This window comes from Eumetopias jubatus, unplaced genomic scaffold (assembly GCF_037043125.1).
Source record: "Eumetopias jubatus isolate StellerSeaLion01/CBP00866 unplaced genomic scaffold, mEumJub1_p1.0 scaffold_15, whole genome shotgun sequence".
In the NCBI taxonomy this organism is placed as follows: Eukaryota; Metazoa; Chordata; class Mammalia; order Carnivora; family Otariidae; genus Eumetopias; species Eumetopias jubatus.
This window is the reverse complement of record NW_028274821.1, coordinates 62,727,896-62,744,660: the sequence shown is the minus strand read 5'-3', so window position 1 is coordinate 62,744,660 and position 16,765 is coordinate 62,727,896. Positions and strand designations below refer to the sequence as shown.

Genomic DNA, 16,765 nt, shown 5'->3' with positions numbered 1-16,765 from the left:
ACAACATTCAAGGCGTGTTGAGTTCTTTTCCCAAACTGTGATGAGAATCAATTTCTCCACCCATGGCCCACCTACACCTTGGAGGACCATGGAGATTAGAAAAGTTAATAGCTGGGAAGTGACTGCTAATAACTGTGGAGTTTCTTCTCGGCATGAAAATGTCCAAGAATTCAGTAGTGGTGATGGTTGCACAACCTTGTGAATATACTACAAGTCACTGGACTTTATAATCCTTTAAGGAGTGGATTTTGTGGTATGTGAATTGTATCTCAGAAATTTGTAAAAAGTTAACTGCTGCTTTCAGCCAACTGGAAATCCTTAGCAAATTCTGGAGCATGATCTCACTCAATACCTGGCTCTCTCTTACCTGTTCTCCTTTCAGTCCTGGAAATCCAGGCACACCGGTGTCACCTTTTGGTCCTCGAGGGCCCTGGAAGGAATCATCAGGTTTTTTTGTGACTTGTTAAGATGAAAATGTCTTAACCAAATGGAAGTATTTTTTTTTTTTCAAAAAGTAGAAGAATAGAGTGTGTCATTCCACCGGTGGGAGGAAGTGACCATGAGCCATGAAGTTGTGGTCTGGTGGGAAGAAGACAACACTGAGCGTGAGCAGGCCTAGAGCTTCCTCCGACAAGCACTGCTGAAACAGCCTGGTTCTGCTGCCTCTGCTGGCCCCGTGGGTCCTCCCTGGCCACCCTGCAGCCGGCCTCCACCCACCATTCACCTTCCGTAATTCCTACTTCTTCTCTGGCTCCCTACCATTTATGGGACAGGATCCAAACATCCCAGCCTGACACCCAAACCCAGCCCAGCCATCAGCACCTCATCCCCTGCTCCCTGTCACCCTACCAGGGTAAGCCTTTCCCCTTCCCCTCTGCGCCTCCACCCATGCCCTTCCCCCTGCAGGAACACCCATCCGCCCCTCTACAGAGCCAAGTTCTGCACACCCAGCCAGAGGTGACCTCTTCTCAACTCCCAACAGACACTGAATACCTGTGACGATGACTCATAGCCAGACGTCTGCCCCAAAAAGGCTTACATGCTTTACTGCCATGGAGCTTTGCGCTAGTCCCTGTCCTCTGTGCTGGGTTAAAGGGTGAGTTACCCACAAAAGCAGTGGCTTTCAATATCTGTTATTATTATTTTTTAGCAATGAAGCTCTTTTCTTTCCTTTCTTCAAACAAGACTTCAGTGAAAACCCAATATATAAAATACACCAAATGGAGCTTCTCTATTGGGGGTCAGGGGACCGGAACCTGCCTTTGTGGCCCCCTCTTTACTCCCTAAAAGTGGCCCTGGAGGCTGCCTCAGGAACACAGAACAACTCCTCTAGGGGAAAACGTATTCTGGAACATGCCACCAGTTTGAAGCAGCCAAACCACGGCCGGAGCTCAGAGGTGTGGCCTCTTCTTTCCCTAACGAAGAGGCGTCCTCCACGGCTGCCACTCTCTCTCATGTGTCTAAGGTCTAGTTCATACACATTTTCATTGTCATCATCGGATATGTTCCTTTTACAAAATGTAAAAAGTTCAGAAAAGTAGAAATAGAAAAAGAAATCGCTTATAATTCCACCATCAAGAATAAATTTATGACGCAGTTTTGATAAATTTCCTTCATTTATCCGGAGACAGTGCATAGGCCTGTCGGCATTGGGACCTTTTGAAGCTGTAGTGTCTTGGAGACACCATGTAGATTTCACTCTGGAGCCTTGAGCTTCAGCACGGGCTCAACGTTTCAGATAGAACTGATCACTTTCTCCGCAGAAATGCATATGCGCCTTCCACGGAGGAAACCCCAATAGTGTGCACACAGACGATGGATTGTTGGACTTCTAGTCCATGATTCTCCTTCCCCCATCCTCCATCGCTAACATCTTCTCACTTTAGGAAACCGATCTGCTGGGGCTGTATCGACTGTGTCTGTCTGTCTGTCTGTCTATCTATCTATCTATCTATCTACCTATCTACCTATCTATCTAGACTGAAATGCTTGACTCATCTACTTGCGTTCATAGAAAGCCAATCACTGGCTCTGGTTTCTGCTGGTACTGTGGGAGAGAGAGATAAGACCCAACCTCCACAAGCTGTCCACAGTAAAATTGAGAAAAAAAGACAAGGACCCAAATAACTGTTATTCAGGGCAGAAAAGAATCACAGCAGAGCTGAATATAAAGCCTATGGGACTCCGAGGAGGAAAGGATCACTCCAGGTGGAGGTCAACGAGGACAGGTTTCATGCACAAGATGGCACCAGAGCTTGGTCATGCAGAAAGGGAATGGCATTCCAGGTGGAAGGAACAGAATGAACACAGATCCAGGGCACAGAGGGAAAAGGTCTATTGTGGTACTTACTGGAAATCCTGGCAGCCCAGGTACGCCCTCCGGACCCTGTGACATACCAAAAACCAAGCAGGCGGGTTAGGGGTAGCATTTCCAGAGCCGGCAGGAACGCTGTGCCTCCAGGGCCCACCCCTCCCAGAACCTCCCAAAGGCCTAAGCATGTTCCTACAGAGGTGGGGGGGGGATCTCATGATCCGTTTGTAGAGGAGGATGCCGAGGCCCGGGAGGGGAAGGAACTGTGCAGTCACACGGCTAGTTGGTGACAGAGCCAGACACTGTGCCCAGGAGCCCCGGGGCCCCACTCCCACCCCAGCCCCAGGCAGGATTCTGCATTTGAAGTGGCTGACCCCTGCTCTGTGAAATCACTCAGTGCCAACCTCGACCCATGTTCTTGGAGCATAAGACCCTCATTTCTGAGGAGTAAGCCCAAAGAGTGCACTGAGGTATTTGGGGGTGGGAGTGGGGGCGTGTTGCTGACACTCAGTTCTTCTCCCTCAGAGAAGAATACACAAAGAGTCTGTGCTTCACTCCCACACCGGCCAGGGCTCTGCCTGCTGGCTCAGGTACCCACAGACTCATTAAACGTCTGTGAGTTTGGCAGAATACATGAAGAGAGAGACCGCCGGAGAGCAGCACGTTTCTCGATACCCTATCTACACAGTGGCATGAGGGTGCTGGCCGCGACTTGAGTCCCTTCAGAGAGGGAAGGGCCTCTGAGTAGGAAAACCCTGGCCCTTCATTAGGACCGAAAAGGACCCCTGAGGGTCTGGATTTGCTAAGGGGAGGACAGGGATTGGCGGGGAAGGTGGATTCTAGAGGTGGGGAGAGGGAGAAGAGGTGGGGGCAGACAAGGCCCAAAGACTCTCAGAACAGAGAGGCCAAACCTTGGATTTGAGCCTGTACGCTGCTTTAGTAATAACCCACCCAATACCCTAGACCTATAATAGTGTGAGAAATACCAAGACTCCCTGTGAGATGACTTTGGCTTGACAGCTGGTTTGCCTTAGGGGTTGATTACTGGGCGGTTTTGAGTGATTTTCCAGAAATCAAGGAAAGGGAGCCCCAGGAGATGTAATTCAGAAGATACAGTGGAAGGACCCACCAACAGAGGTCACCCAGCAGGAGAGACTGGCTCTAGGAGGCTAGATATCTGCAGAAGCCTCGGGGAGAGCACCGAGGTCCCCCAGGACATGGGTGGTGTGGGTTCAGGCCAACCTCAGTGGGGACTGCAGGGGTGGGTGACCCCTGAAGACATCTGGGCTGCCCAGCTGTGGAAGCATAAGCCTCAGTCTCCATGCGGGCTTGCAAAGAGTGCGCCATTTGCAAAGCAGGTCCACATGCACCAACCTCTCACGAGCTGCCCCAGAGCTGGTGAGGCATTATCAGAGAGTGGACTCAGAGGCTCAGGGGGTGTGTGACAGACGGGCTGGAACCCCAACTCTCCTCAGAGCTCTTTCCTCTCTCCCTAGCTGGTGCAATGGGGAATGTATGGCACAGACTGCAGGAAGAAGCTTCCCTCCTCTTAGGCGCTGTTGTGCCATAGACCAACTCTGTGGACTCACAGAGATACTGTAGCTCCACTGACTGTTCCTGATCCCTAACAGGGGGCTAGAAAGACTGAAGCAAGTCATGTTCTCTCCTTGTGCAGTGGTTTTCCCATTAGCACAAGGTTAGGTCTCTCTTAGGCTCTTCCTGTTCTATGAAATGAGATCATGTTAAGAAAAGCAGGCCAAAGCCATCACATGGACATCATGGGTTTGTTACTTATGATTCTCTGATTTCCATGACACATACTTCTGATACATGAGACTGGGAGCTTCCACTGCGTTGGACAAAACTCCCTGAACGATCAAATTAATGTAATAGCAACTTCTCAGAAACGCAAAGTTCTTTTTCCATTCTATTCTGATATATTCTAGCTCCAGTGCTTTAGGAGCTAAAAGGGCTCCACACCAACCCAACTTCATTTCCACAGGGGCATCTGGGTAGGACCCTCACTCTAGGGCAGCTATGGATACGCACCGGAGGCCCAGTGAGCTCAGGGATGTCCGAGAGATTCATGAACCCGTGGGTGACGTTGGCCAAGGACTGAAGAGAAAGAAAACGGACAATGAGACAGAGGGTAGCACATGCCCACCCTGCCCCTGGCAGTGGAAGCTGTAACTGAAGTCACCCCAGCATGACAGAACACAGGCGGACATGATCACACCCTCAACTCGCTGCCAACACATCCATCCCCTCCCCCACTTCTTATAAAACAGCCCGGAGCTGCCGTAGCACCTCCTTCTTTCAGTTAACCTTAAACTTGCACAACATGTGAATGCCTGCTCTCTTTTAAAATTTTAAACACATGTCTCTATTTTTAAGCACACACACACACACACACACACACACACATACTCACACACACATATCTCCACAGTAAGCTTACAGTGTTGGCAGTGTGTGTGCTTGTGTCCACACGCCTGTTTTACATAAAAGGCATCAGACTGTCTGTATTATTTTTCCACTTGTTTTCTCCAACCCTACAGCATGGCCATCCTTCCACGTGGAACTGGCGGTTACGGACATTTTTAGTTTTAAGGGCTTGCTAAAGAGCTGTCTAAAGGGGCGGTACAATTTACACTGTCGCCAAAGCATACGAGATTAACTATTTCATCACACCCTTACCATGCTTGATATTTTTAATTCCCCCCCCCCCACTTTTTTTAAACTCTAGTCATCCTTTTTTCCTAGTTATTTGGGACTTTTTGTCTTTCTCTCATCTACCAGTATGACATCATTTGTCTCCAAAGGGCCACAGTTTTTCACCAATGTGATGCCCTAACATGAAGGGGACCTTGCTCTGGTCTCGAGCACATCCCAGCCTTCTCTACAAATTTCCATCACTCTCCACCCCCTCCACAGCCATCAGCTCCCTGTGCCTTGGACAAACTCGTGTTTTCTCTTCTGAGCTGTGGCTCAGGGTGTGCCTGCCACCTGACTTCTGGAAGTCCTGTCCTTCACACTTAACCTGGTAAGATCCTTCTCAGCTCTCGAGTCTCCACTCAAAGGCACTTCCTCCAGAAAGTCTTCCTTAATTTCTCATATCCCAAAACATCTTCCTTACTTGTTCCCCCGCCTGTGTTCCTCTGCCTCTCTGTTACAGCTCTGTTGCTGTCATTCTCTTAACTGCAAATGCTGCCAACCAGGGGAATGTTCTGGAAGCACCATGCGAGACAGGTGGTACTGGGGTAGGAACAGACATGCAGGGCATGCTGGCAGTAAAACTCCAATGTCAGAAGCCAGCTACGTGCCCTCTGTGTAACCACCAGCCCTGAAGGCCCTAAAGTTGTGGACAACCTTCTCTCCCCTTTAGCAGAGGCAGAAAATACGAAGCCATACTCCAACCGGGATGATACTCACACTGGACAAGACCTCGATGCGACCGGGCGGCCCCCTGGGTCCAGGGGGTCCCACAATGCTGGCTCCATCCATGCCTCTGTCACCCTGGATACAACAGTGATAGTGGGAAAAAAAAAATTCACTGTACATGAATAACGCTCCTAGAACGTGGCTGGAAATTTCCCCCCACCCCACCTCAGATCTGTAACCTCACCTTGGGCCCCTGGTCTCCTTTTTCTCCTTTGGGACCCTGGTAAAACAAACAAACACTCTTTGGTTTTCTTCTCTTCCCTTTGCTTACTCCCCATCTGTCCTCCCATCTTGCCATCTCTCCCTAAGCGCCCACATGGATTTTGCCCCCAGATAATAGGAGTAAAAGATGATGGGCAGAGTCCCCTTACAGAGTCAGAAAGAAGGAACACCCACAGAAGCTCTCTCCCAGCACAGGGTGTGTGTCCCCTTAAGCCTGAATCTCAGAGCCCTCTGCATCTGGAGGATAGGGAAGGGTCTTATTTAACCATGGACGGGGCGATGCTGCTTGCCCCTATAAGGCTCTTTCTCTTGGACCAGTACGCTCAGCTCTGGGTCCCATCCGACAAAGATAATGAGATCGGTCCTCTCGAGAGCAGGAATCATTGCAGGAGATGGACCACACCTCCCTGGGGCAAGGGGGAGGAGCACCTGTCAGGAGCGCAGAGTTCTGAAATGAGGGAAGGGTGAGTACGGAGGGGGGCAGCAGGTAGGAGGCAATGAAACAGAGATGCTTGATGGCAAGGGACGAGAGAGACAGAGAGGACTTTCAAGTTTTCCCCTATGGATGTCTTGTGCAAAACGTCTGTGCTGCTCGTCAAAGAAACAAGCTATAAAGAGCACTTGGTCTCCCCATGGCACAGCTGGAAGCTGAAGGCATGGAGAGGGAGAATTACTGAAAATAGCAGAGCCAGGATGGCACCCCCACCACTTCCTCACTCCAGCATGGCAGTCCTCCAAATGAAGGCTTCCAAACTCAACCTACACTCGGAGCCACTGGTCCAGAGATTCTGGGTTCGTGTAACAGCCTGATGCTTCCAGACCCTTCAGTATCCTGGGGAAGGGAGGAGAATGAGAATTTCATATCCAATTCCTGAGCACCTCCTGGTGCCAGGTGTGGAGCTGGGCCCTGGGGCTGGGCTCAGTGTGGGAGTCACCACCGTCTCTGCCATTGGACCAGCGTTCTGTTAGCTGGTTTTTCCAACAGTCCCCAGCGCACACTGTTCTTGAACCACAGAAAGGGGGGAAATTACCTCAAACCCAAGTCCCGTTGCACATCCAGGACCCGGGGGCCCTGGGGGTCCAGGAGGCCCAGGGGGTCCCATGACCCCAGGAGAGCCAACTTGTCCATTTTTCCCTGGAGGTCCTGGTAAGCCTCTGTTGCCAGGGTCGCCCTGTAAGGAAGAGGGCAGGTTTATTGTGCAGCCCTGGGTTCACTTGTGAAAGGTGAATGCCTGAGTCCGAAAATCATTCTTTGAACTTAAGGAGGTTGATGGGTTCTCTGACGGGCACTGCTTCGAGTACAGAAACTGCTGTCTCGCTAGTGGACATTTGACTTGGAGACAAGCTGAAGCACCCTGTGTGGAGGGCAGGGGAAGGGAGCAGACACGGCAGGTTGTTCAGCCCTCCATCTCCAGCCACTCTGCTTTCCCGGAGCAGTTCCTGAGATCTGGCTCTCTCTGCTCCCTGACACGCAAAGGCTCAGCACTCCAGCCCAACAGTCCAATTATAGTAAACCCAGAGGAAGGAGAATAAGAGGAAAGCTTTTTCTTTTTCTTTTACCTTTTCACCGACTGAGCCATTAGGCCCTCTTGCGCCCTGTAAAACACACACACAAACAAAACAAAAAACATGAAAAAGGGCCAATTAATATACATCTTGTTTGGTATAATCAAAAGAAAAGAAAATGCAGAATTATCAACTCTTAAGTAACAGGATCTTAAAATGGGCTGATGTCTCCAAGCCGAGGGCATTATAGTTGTCAGTTTTCTAGGCAAGTTACACTGAAAGCTTGAGAAATCCATTTTTCAACTATTAGCTCATTACCTGGAGAAGTTGCAGATGAACCAGGGAGAGACTGTAGAGGAAGAATTCCCTTGGAGAACTGCCCGTGTCCGAGCCAGTCTCCTACCCCACCCTCCCATGATGCAAGTAAAGGGATATGTCCCTTACTTGAAGCCAAGAAAGGAGCTCAAAGAACTTGATATGTATTCCCTAGACTTTTAGAGACTTGTGGAATGATGACTGACTTCCTTCTGGATATATCTAAAGACCAAAAGCTGCCTGGGGTGGCCCCAGAATGGGGTTGGGGGGGTATCACTCTAAAGTAGGTTGCATGTCCATGTCCAATGGGGACCACAGTAGAGGTTTAGATGCGGGGATGGGTTAGATGTGGATCCCGTAGAATAGAGCCAGCTGTGAGCTCTGAGCAGACAGGAGGACCGATGGGGGGCTGGTGGCCAGGAATGGTCAACCACAAGAGACGTGGCCCTATATCAGGGGGCTGTGGGCGGGGGGCCCGCAGTGGGAGAATCTCTCAGGATTCACGAGAGGAGCCAGGAAAAGGTCCTGACACCTGATTGTGATATACCCACCCTCTATGGCTGTGCCATTCTCCCCAATCCCCTCTTTCCCTCGGCTGGATCGCCCTTCTATATCAAATCCATAGAAAGGACAGAACGGATAGTTCCAAAATAATATGCTCAAAAGTAAGATGGCAAATGACACTGCACCTGAAAATAGCGAGGAACACCAAAGGGAAAACACAGGAAACTGAAGCCAGAGGCTTGGGTAGTGGAGAGAAAGCACAGGGGGAAAAAGTATCCTACAGAGTGGTGGGTGTGGCTCCGATGGGCAGAGATGTTGAAATTCCGGAGCAGGAAGGCCAGCAAGCCCTGCCCATTCCCCCTCATCTCCCAGCGCCTGCTCCTACAAGAACAATAAGCGCTGTTTCCTGGAGTCAGCACATAGAGCAGAGCCCTGAGAGGCGAGGGAAACCTTGGGAGGTCCAGGGGTATCCCAAACTCATAAGTGCAGCTGCTGAGGGGCCCTGCCTGATGGCACACCCCACTGTCCCCGTCTTCTCTCCAAAACCTGCAAGTCTCTGAAGTAGCTGCTGCCCAACTCCCCAACAATCGGAACACAGAGAAGCAGAGGACAGACCGAAGAGAGGTTCCAATTTCAAAAGCAAACACACAAGCAAGAAACACCACACATTCGAGGGAAGGCAACACTGTGAAAGGGAGGTGGCAGTGCCAGCAATGGGGTGTCCACCCGGGGGAGGAGCGTGAAAATCAGCTGCCAATCAGGACTCTAAGTGCATACAATACGCATTCTCAGGGACAGAAGGGAGGGCATCCCAGCCACAGAACATGGGCAAACCATCATGAAATGAGCACAGTGGTTCTAGAAAAGAATCAGTTAGAGATCTGGGAAACAAAAAGCAAGTGTTCTATAGGGACTGAATCACAAGAGATGCACCTGAGGAGAGAATTACAGAATCAGGCTGCAGCACCCCACCGCCACCCCCACCCCAGGACATTAGGGGGTGACGGGAGGGGAAGGGGTGCCGGGAGAAGGAAGTGGTGGTGGCCAGGCTCAGAGGCTTCTCTGCTGACCAGCCTGACCGGAGAGAAACTATATGGGACTTTTCACCATGGGCAGAAACAAAAAGAATCGCGTTCTGGTTCCCCCGCCTAATCTGGAGGCTACAGTTTCTGTGCCTGCTTTTCTTGGGTGTGACCAGCCACGCAGTCCTCTGCGGCCTGTCGCCATCTGTCCTTGAAGGAAATGCCAACCTCATGCACCTTTCCAGTCACACTGCAGTCAGGGATATTGTGACATAGAAGTTAAATTAGGCTTCTCTCTTGACTTCTGGACTCTAACCTCTGAAAACCTTATGGTGTTGCCAGCTGAGCGGGTTAAAGAAAATTACATTTGGAAAGTGAAAAACAGTCTTTTATAAGTTACCTTCCCAGCTCTTCAAATCAAGAGTACATCTTGTAGCAGTTTCAAAGGAAGTTCTAGAAGGTATTTTGGACCTTGAGTTATTGGTCTCAGAAACAGATGATTTTATCCAGCTTGTACATGCAAAAAGGTAGTATTTGGACCCATTCCATTGGCTCACAGATTTGGTGGCCACCATTTTGGAATCTGAGCAGATTGGCTTGGGGCATGGAAGAGCTCATATTATTGGAGTTTACATGAGCAAGTACAGTGAAAACTAGGAACTCCAATTACAAGAGTCGGCAAAGACTCCCTGCTCCCAAAATGATGGGGTAGAGCTATACTTCATTGCTCAGTGTGAGACCTGAGGATCTTGGAATTCCAGCCAGCCAAGCCGCGGGGTTGGCTGTGGCGGTGAAGTATGGAGAGGCCAGTTCCACAACGGAAATACTGCAAAAGACCGAGCTGCAGGAGTGCTACAAAATCATGCTTCAGAATTCATTAGAAATTTCCTCTCGTTATGGTAACTGGATTTGCTAAGGACTTTATTAGACTTCAATGTACAGGAACATCAAAGAACCTAATAAGTACATCAATTTTTTTTCCCTGTTGTGATATCTGAGATGGCAGATACCTCGCACTGCCTCGTGCGTGTCTATCAGCTGAGCTCACGGTGTTTGTTATACTGATAACTTCAACTTGTTACAATTATAATTGACCATGGTCGATTTGGTTTGATGGAGGCCTAGAATCCTGATTTTGTACCAAACACATCTGATGGTTAAAGAAGATATGCAATTGGAAATCGGGCCAATATTGGAACGTTCAAGTGAAATAAGCTGTTACCAGCTCCAAACCCATTACTGGATCTTTGTTAAGTGTGGCTCACACGTAGGTTCTTGGGGGGCACCCTGTTCTGTAATGTGTAAGATTTAGAGAATTGCTCAAAGCCCAGGTAGGGCTCAGTGGAGAAAGGGAAGCTGATGATGATTTATTTGCATTTCCCCTCATCTCACGGGCAAGACAGAATCTATTATACGAGGCCCAGCAATGACATTTCGGCAGCTCCGTGAGATCCCTCGAAGCCCGTTCCTGGGAGCTCAGTGCCCCTCAGAAATTCTGGGTACTGAAGAAAACTTCAAAACACAAACTCTTTCCTGCCTGGCTGTCCCAGCACCTTTTGACACTGAAGAATACAGTGAATGATTCAGATTAAAGAAGGAGGACAAGAGTGATGATCGCAAACACTACATGTGTGCTAAAGATCTGGGCGGCACAGTGTGCCGGGCACAAAGCAGGGAGGAATTTTCCAGAGATATCATCGAACTCAACATAAAATAATCTATTTCATAAATTCTTAATGACCATCCACATTTGGATGACAATCCCAACTTGAAAATAATGAATGTATAGGATAATATTTTTTTTTTGCCAGCCACATAATTCTTTGGGAGAAAATTCTTTATTCTTTGGGAGAAAACTCCCCTTTAGACAACTGCCCAGACTGGTGTCCATGCCCTGAAAGTGAGAAGAGAGGCTGCTTTCTGAGCAGCATGAGGAACAATCCCCTTACATGTGTCCACGCACTGCCTGGCAGGCAATGAGTCCCTTGTCACTGGAGGTGTGCAAGCTGAGGAACAGATACTGTGGAGGGAAGTCAAGGATCAAATGTGTCACTGGATCCCATGTTGTGTGACATCCCGGAGACTGCTCATTTTCTCTAGCACCCATCTGTCATTTGACATCCATACCATGCTCCTTGGTTTACTTTTGTCTTTTAAGAAATTTTTTTTTTTTTTTTTTTAGGGCGCCTGGGTGGCTCAGTTGGTTAAGCGACTGCCTTCGGCTCAGGTCATGATCCTGGAGTCCCGGGATCGCGTCCCACAACCGGCTCCCTGCTCAGCAGGGAGTCTGCTTCTCCCTCTGACCTTCTTCCCTCTCATGCTCTCTCTCTACCATTCTCTCTCTCTCTCTCAATAAATAAATAAAAATCTTTAAAAAAAATTGTTTTTTAGGTAAGTGTTATCTGCAAGGTTTCCTTCAAGTTTTCTAGATGCAAATTTCCAAGTCCTTCTAGAGTCTGCTTTCACTTGACCAGAAAGCATCTTATGCACATGGTGCAACAAATTCGGACTCATAGCAAATTTGGGGGAGAAAACTGTAATTTATCTCCAACAGTGATCCTGGGCGAGCCTGCTGCCCTGAGCATTGCAGACTGTGCCTGCCCCGTGTCAGTGTGCGGATGTGGGCATGGGTATTTTTAAATACCAGACAAGCATGGGAGGGGTGTGTGGGGGCGGGTAGGGGAGAGCTGGTAAGAAGGACAGGGAAGAACAGTGTAGGTCTGTGATGTTTCCTGAAAAATCTAATTTCTTTATGAAATAGTTGGTACATGTAAAATGAGTCCTATAAAACTTGACAACTAGTTTCTTTCTTCTTTTTGTGAGACATGAGCTTTCCACGAAAATTGAGGTACTGTTTCCATTGAAATAAACACACCTGAGAGCTGATGGAAACTGGAAATTCAGTTCAGCGAAGACGGTGGTATCTGGGGAGTTAGCATTTTCCACGACTTCATGCAGTGGAGTCCCCAGAAGGTCTTGCTCCCTATCTCAGCTGGGAGGGAGCCTCCCTCCTCCAAACCCCAGTGAAACTCACCACTGCTTCACTGCAAGGAGGTTTACTTTTTTTTTTTTTTTTTTTGGTGTTCCACGATTCGTTATTTGTGTATATACCTTATCTTGATTGCTCTCCTTTGCAGGGCATGGCTTATCTCATCAAAGAGGCTTGGAACTGCTGTAGGCGCAGGAACCCCGCCCCCACAGCACCTTGTGGGGTTTGCAGACAGAGAACAACACAGGCTTACAGAGAATGAAGAGAGTGAAGGGAACTGCCGATTCACTGATCAAACGTGCTAACGGAGGCCTGAGCCAGATTCTAAGGACACATAGACAGTGCTAAAGCTGTTCGTCACAGATAAGCTAACAGGGGCTCAGCAGAATCAATGCTGTGCTAATGGGAAGTACAGGAAGGAGGGCTGCTTTCTGCTCATAGGGAGTCTGAAAGGGCTTCTCAGAGGATATATCTGAACGGGCCCTTGGGGGAATGAGGAAAGGGAAAGTCACCCGAGATGGCGGAAAGCATGTGCAAAGGCCAGGGGGTCATCCAGGAAGAGCATGCCCAGAGCCCCGCAGCAGGACTGCTGGCTGACCCAGAAGCTGTGTGAGGGAGCTGCAGGAGACGGAGCTGGGAAGGCAGGTCTGGACTCCGTCAGCGTTTGGTCCCACAGGCAGCGGCTAGCCTTGATACCTTCTCAGCAGAGACCAGCGAGCGGAAGCCTGCTGCAAGGAGCATGGACAGGTGGGGCGGGTGGGTGGAAGATGCATGGCGGGTGGGGAGAACGGGACACTGGCACGAAGCCTGAGGCTGCCGTGCGGGTGAGGAGAGATGAACCTCAGATCAGGGTGGAGAGGGGCAAGGGATGTGGATGGCAGACGGGCCCGTCCTGGCAACAGGTGGGGCACGGCAGGAAAGGGAGATGAAGGAGGGCTCAGAGAAGATTCTGCCATTGAGTCCTCGTGACTGGGTGGATGGCAGCACCATTCACTGAAGCTGGAGATGCTGAGCTCAGATTTGGGCATCAAGAGCCCTGGGATGGAGACATCCAGCAGAGAGAGGATTGGGAGGGGATTAGAAAGGGCCATTCACCTAAGAGGCAAGGGCGGGCCTAGAGGTCAGAGAGAGGTGGTGTTGGGGCCTGGTGGCCCCCATGTGTCGGACCCCTCCCACCCTGTCCGTACCTTCTCTCCCTTCATCCCAGGAAGGCCGGAGGCTCCATCAGCTCCAGGCTGTCCCTCAGGGCCCTGGGAACATCAAGGACAATCAGCCCACAACATCTCTGATAAGAATCACGTATGAAGCCTTCCAAGAGAAGGAGGCCATGGCTGGGAGGACCAAGCAGGTGAGGTCAGTGGGTCCAGGAGCCTTATATCGGTCTAGGCTGGAATGCCAGTCCCTGGCCCCAGCATGGCCACTGCTGACCATATGCCTGTGGATGAGTGTCCTTCATTCTGCGGGTGGCATCGTCCTCTCTTGGGGCGAGCTGGGGGCAGGGCCGGACCAGACGGTCTCTGGGGGCCTCGTGTTCCAGGCCCAGCACTCCGATGTCCTAGGATCCCAAGATTCCACATGAGCCCGCGTCTCCTATACTCACTAAGATAAAGCAGCAGTGTGCAGGATGGTATATTTCTTGGTTTCTGCTTCTTATGAGTCTTAGCCACGACTCAGCTGAGGACTCTTTGTTTACAAACATTAGCTAGCTGCTCACTCTCTGTGATGAGCCTTTGTGCTGGGGTCTGGGGGTCTCTGCGCCCCTTCCTGGCTAGAGGAAGCCTCATGGCCGCGGGGACGGGGAGATGGCCCCAGTGGCTCACCGGGGGCCCGGGTTCACCAGCAGCTCCATCCTGCCCAGGCGATCCAGGGGGTCCCATGAAAACATCAGTTCCTGGTTTTCCTGGAATCCCAGGGGGGCCCGGGGGGCCCGGGGGACCCTAAAAAACAGATACTCTGTTAAGAAACAGTGGGGGAGGGGACAAACATATACTAAGCATGTATATTCTGTCCATTCTCTCTGTTCCTCACACTAGCACCGCACGTAGAAACTGGTGTTCGCACTTAGCCAGTGGGGGAAACTGAGGCTCAATGAGATAATGCGACTTGGTCTGGGCTCACATACTCACAGCTAATTATTAGAAGAGCTGGGATTTGAACCCAGGTCTTTTTGAGCCCCTCACACCAGGTTTTCTCCCTAGATGTATGTATATGATAAAAATCCAATCCGAATCTTCAGAGGTGTCCTGACCAATTTAGTTTTCTGATTACCTGACAGAGCAGTCAAAAACTGCCTGTTGCTAACCCTGATTAAAACTCTTTAGCCTCCGGCTGGGTTGGCTGATCCCTCTAGCCTGGAAGACCTACGTGGCTCCCACCCTACTTATACCCGGTGAGTCCAGAACCCTTCCGGCCCTATCCCGAGGAGCGGGCCAAAGGGCACCTGAGTGGAGTCTTCCGGGCGGGGATTCAGCACAGGGGTTCAGAGTGAGCTTGGGGGCCTCGGGACAAAGCCACCAGCTGCAGCTGGAGCAGGGAGGTGCTCCCCAGGAACCAGGAACCAGTGGGGGCCCTGCCTTGGGCAGGAGGCTGAGGGAGCAAGAGCAAAGAGGAAGAAGGGGTGGTTGAAGAGGTAGGAGGGGTTGCCTCAGGGTAGGGTGGATTTCCAGAAGGGTCTGGAAGCCAAAGTGTGAAATACTACCTCAAGAAGAGGTCCGTGGTTCTCTATAAGGGGTAAAGGGGATGGGGGCAAAGCCAAGTAAGAGGTGAAGGTCATGGGCATACTTGCTGTGGGACAGTCCTGGATGCCAGGGAAAGGGGGCAAGTGGTGAAGTAGAGATCCTGAAGAGAAACTAAGGCTCATATTCACTTAAAACAGAACAACACTGATCAGAGTGGAAAATGCCAAACATAGACACGTGGAAGGGAAAATATAATCCTCCCGATTACTGGGAAGGCAGTCCCAAACGCCAGGCTGTTCCACTCTCACACTTACTCTTAACAGCTCCTCACCGCGCACGGGCTCACCAGAGCCAGAGCCGCCGTCCGAGCCCCAGCCCAGGCCGGAGCCCTCGGCCTCAGCTCCCACCTGGAGAGAGAAGAAATTCCCACCGCTTGGTTTCACCTGCCTCTCCCTAAGGACAGCCTTGTCACCAAAAGTCTTCCCTTACTCTGTAGCCCTATAACTGCTGCTGTCAACCTTCCTTCTGGTCTTTTCCCCACTCCCCTCTACCCCTCCCCTCCTTCCCCACCACCTCTGGCCGCACAGCCAACGGGCAGCCAGTCCTCAAACATACTGTGCTCTTTCACATCTTCTCAGCCTCCTTTCCTGCCTTCCAACCCCCTACTCATCCTTCAAGGCCTAGTTCCACTGTCACCACCTCCAGAAAACCCTCCCAGCCCATTTCCAGGTGGAGGTAGAATTCATTTCTCCCTACTGTGTGCTCTCACCAACTTCTGCTGAGGTCTTGATTTGGTAGTAGGACCACCCGACTTGAAGCTCAGTTGTGTGTATGTCTGTCAGCCCCTTTAGACTAGGACCCCTCCAGGGTTGGCCCATCCCGAGATACCTCTGGATGCTCAGTATCTTAGCACACGATCTGGTACCAAGAAGGTACTCGGTGCATACTTGTTGAATGCCATCAAATTCCTCCAAAGAACAAAAGGGAATTTCTAAAAACCCCTTTCTGGGACTTAATTCCTGAGCACAAGAAGCAGGGGAGGCTGAAGTAAATCATGGAACGTGCATGGAGCACGGGCTCCGAGGCCCGGAGGAGGACCTGGGCTGGAGGTTAGGGCAGGGTTGAGATGGGTGGCAGTGGTGTGCGCATGCGGGTGGGAGAAGGGAGGCGGGGACAGGGGGCCTGCTGCCACTGTCTGAGGGACGGGCTAGACTCGGGGCTCGGAGGCTGGCTGGATGGGGCGCGGGAGGCGGAGGGCCACTGGGGGAGGTTTCCTGATTTCTGTCTTGATATCCAGGAAGATGGGGCGCCACTCCCAGAGGCGGAGCATCCTGAGGGAGGAGCAGGTCTGGGGCATGGTGACGGAGTCGTTTGGAATGTGGCTGAGAGACATGTGGGTCCTTCAGGGTGCAGGATAAAAATGGGATGTAAACAGACTGCTCCCGAGCTCCCTGAGGGCTCTGATAGAGGTGAGGGTCCCGGCGTGTCACTGGAAGGCACCCCGAGCCTGTGCCTGTGCCTATTGCTCGGCATCAGCCCCCTGCACGCTGTGTGCCGAGCCCGGATAGGGGGTCTCACCGTGGGTCCGGTAGGCCTGGCAGGTTCAGGGGGGCCAGGAAGCCCCTCCCCAGCTTCGGCCTAAAGAGAACAAGAAGGTCAGTGGAGTGCTGGCCACACCCCCCTCCACACACACACACACACACACTGTCCGCACACCCCCTCCACACACACACACACACACTGTCCGCACACCCCCTCCACACACACACACACACTG

The 16,765-nt window shown here is 51.0% G+C and overlaps 1 protein-coding gene across 1 annotated transcript in view; it reads right to left on the bottom strand.

Moving 5' to 3' along the window:
* COL15A1 (collagen type XV alpha 1 chain) overlaps window positions 1–16,765 on the bottom strand; it is a 103,868-nt gene that overhangs the window by 27,290 nt on the left and 59,813 nt on the right. Inside the window, exons 12-23 of the mRNA XM_088019168.1 lie at window positions 16,567–16,626; window positions 15,303–15,395; window positions 14,131–14,247; window positions 13,498–13,560; window positions 7,535–7,570; window positions 7,006–7,146; window positions 6,738–6,806; window positions 5,937–5,972; window positions 5,744–5,827; window positions 4,361–4,426; window positions 2,351–2,386; window positions 368–430 (exon numbers count right to left, since the gene is read on the bottom strand). Coding sequence (XP_087875294.1) covers window positions 368–430; window positions 2,351–2,386; window positions 4,361–4,426; window positions 5,744–5,827; window positions 5,937–5,972; window positions 6,738–6,806; window positions 7,006–7,146; window positions 7,535–7,570; window positions 13,498–13,560; window positions 14,131–14,247; window positions 15,303–15,395; window positions 16,567–16,626 — 864 coding nt within the window. The remainder of the gene's footprint in view (window positions 1–367; window positions 431–2,350; window positions 2,387–4,360; window positions 4,427–5,743; window positions 5,828–5,936; window positions 5,973–6,737; window positions 6,807–7,005; window positions 7,147–7,534; window positions 7,571–13,497; window positions 13,561–14,130; window positions 14,248–15,302; window positions 15,396–16,566; window positions 16,627–16,765) is intronic.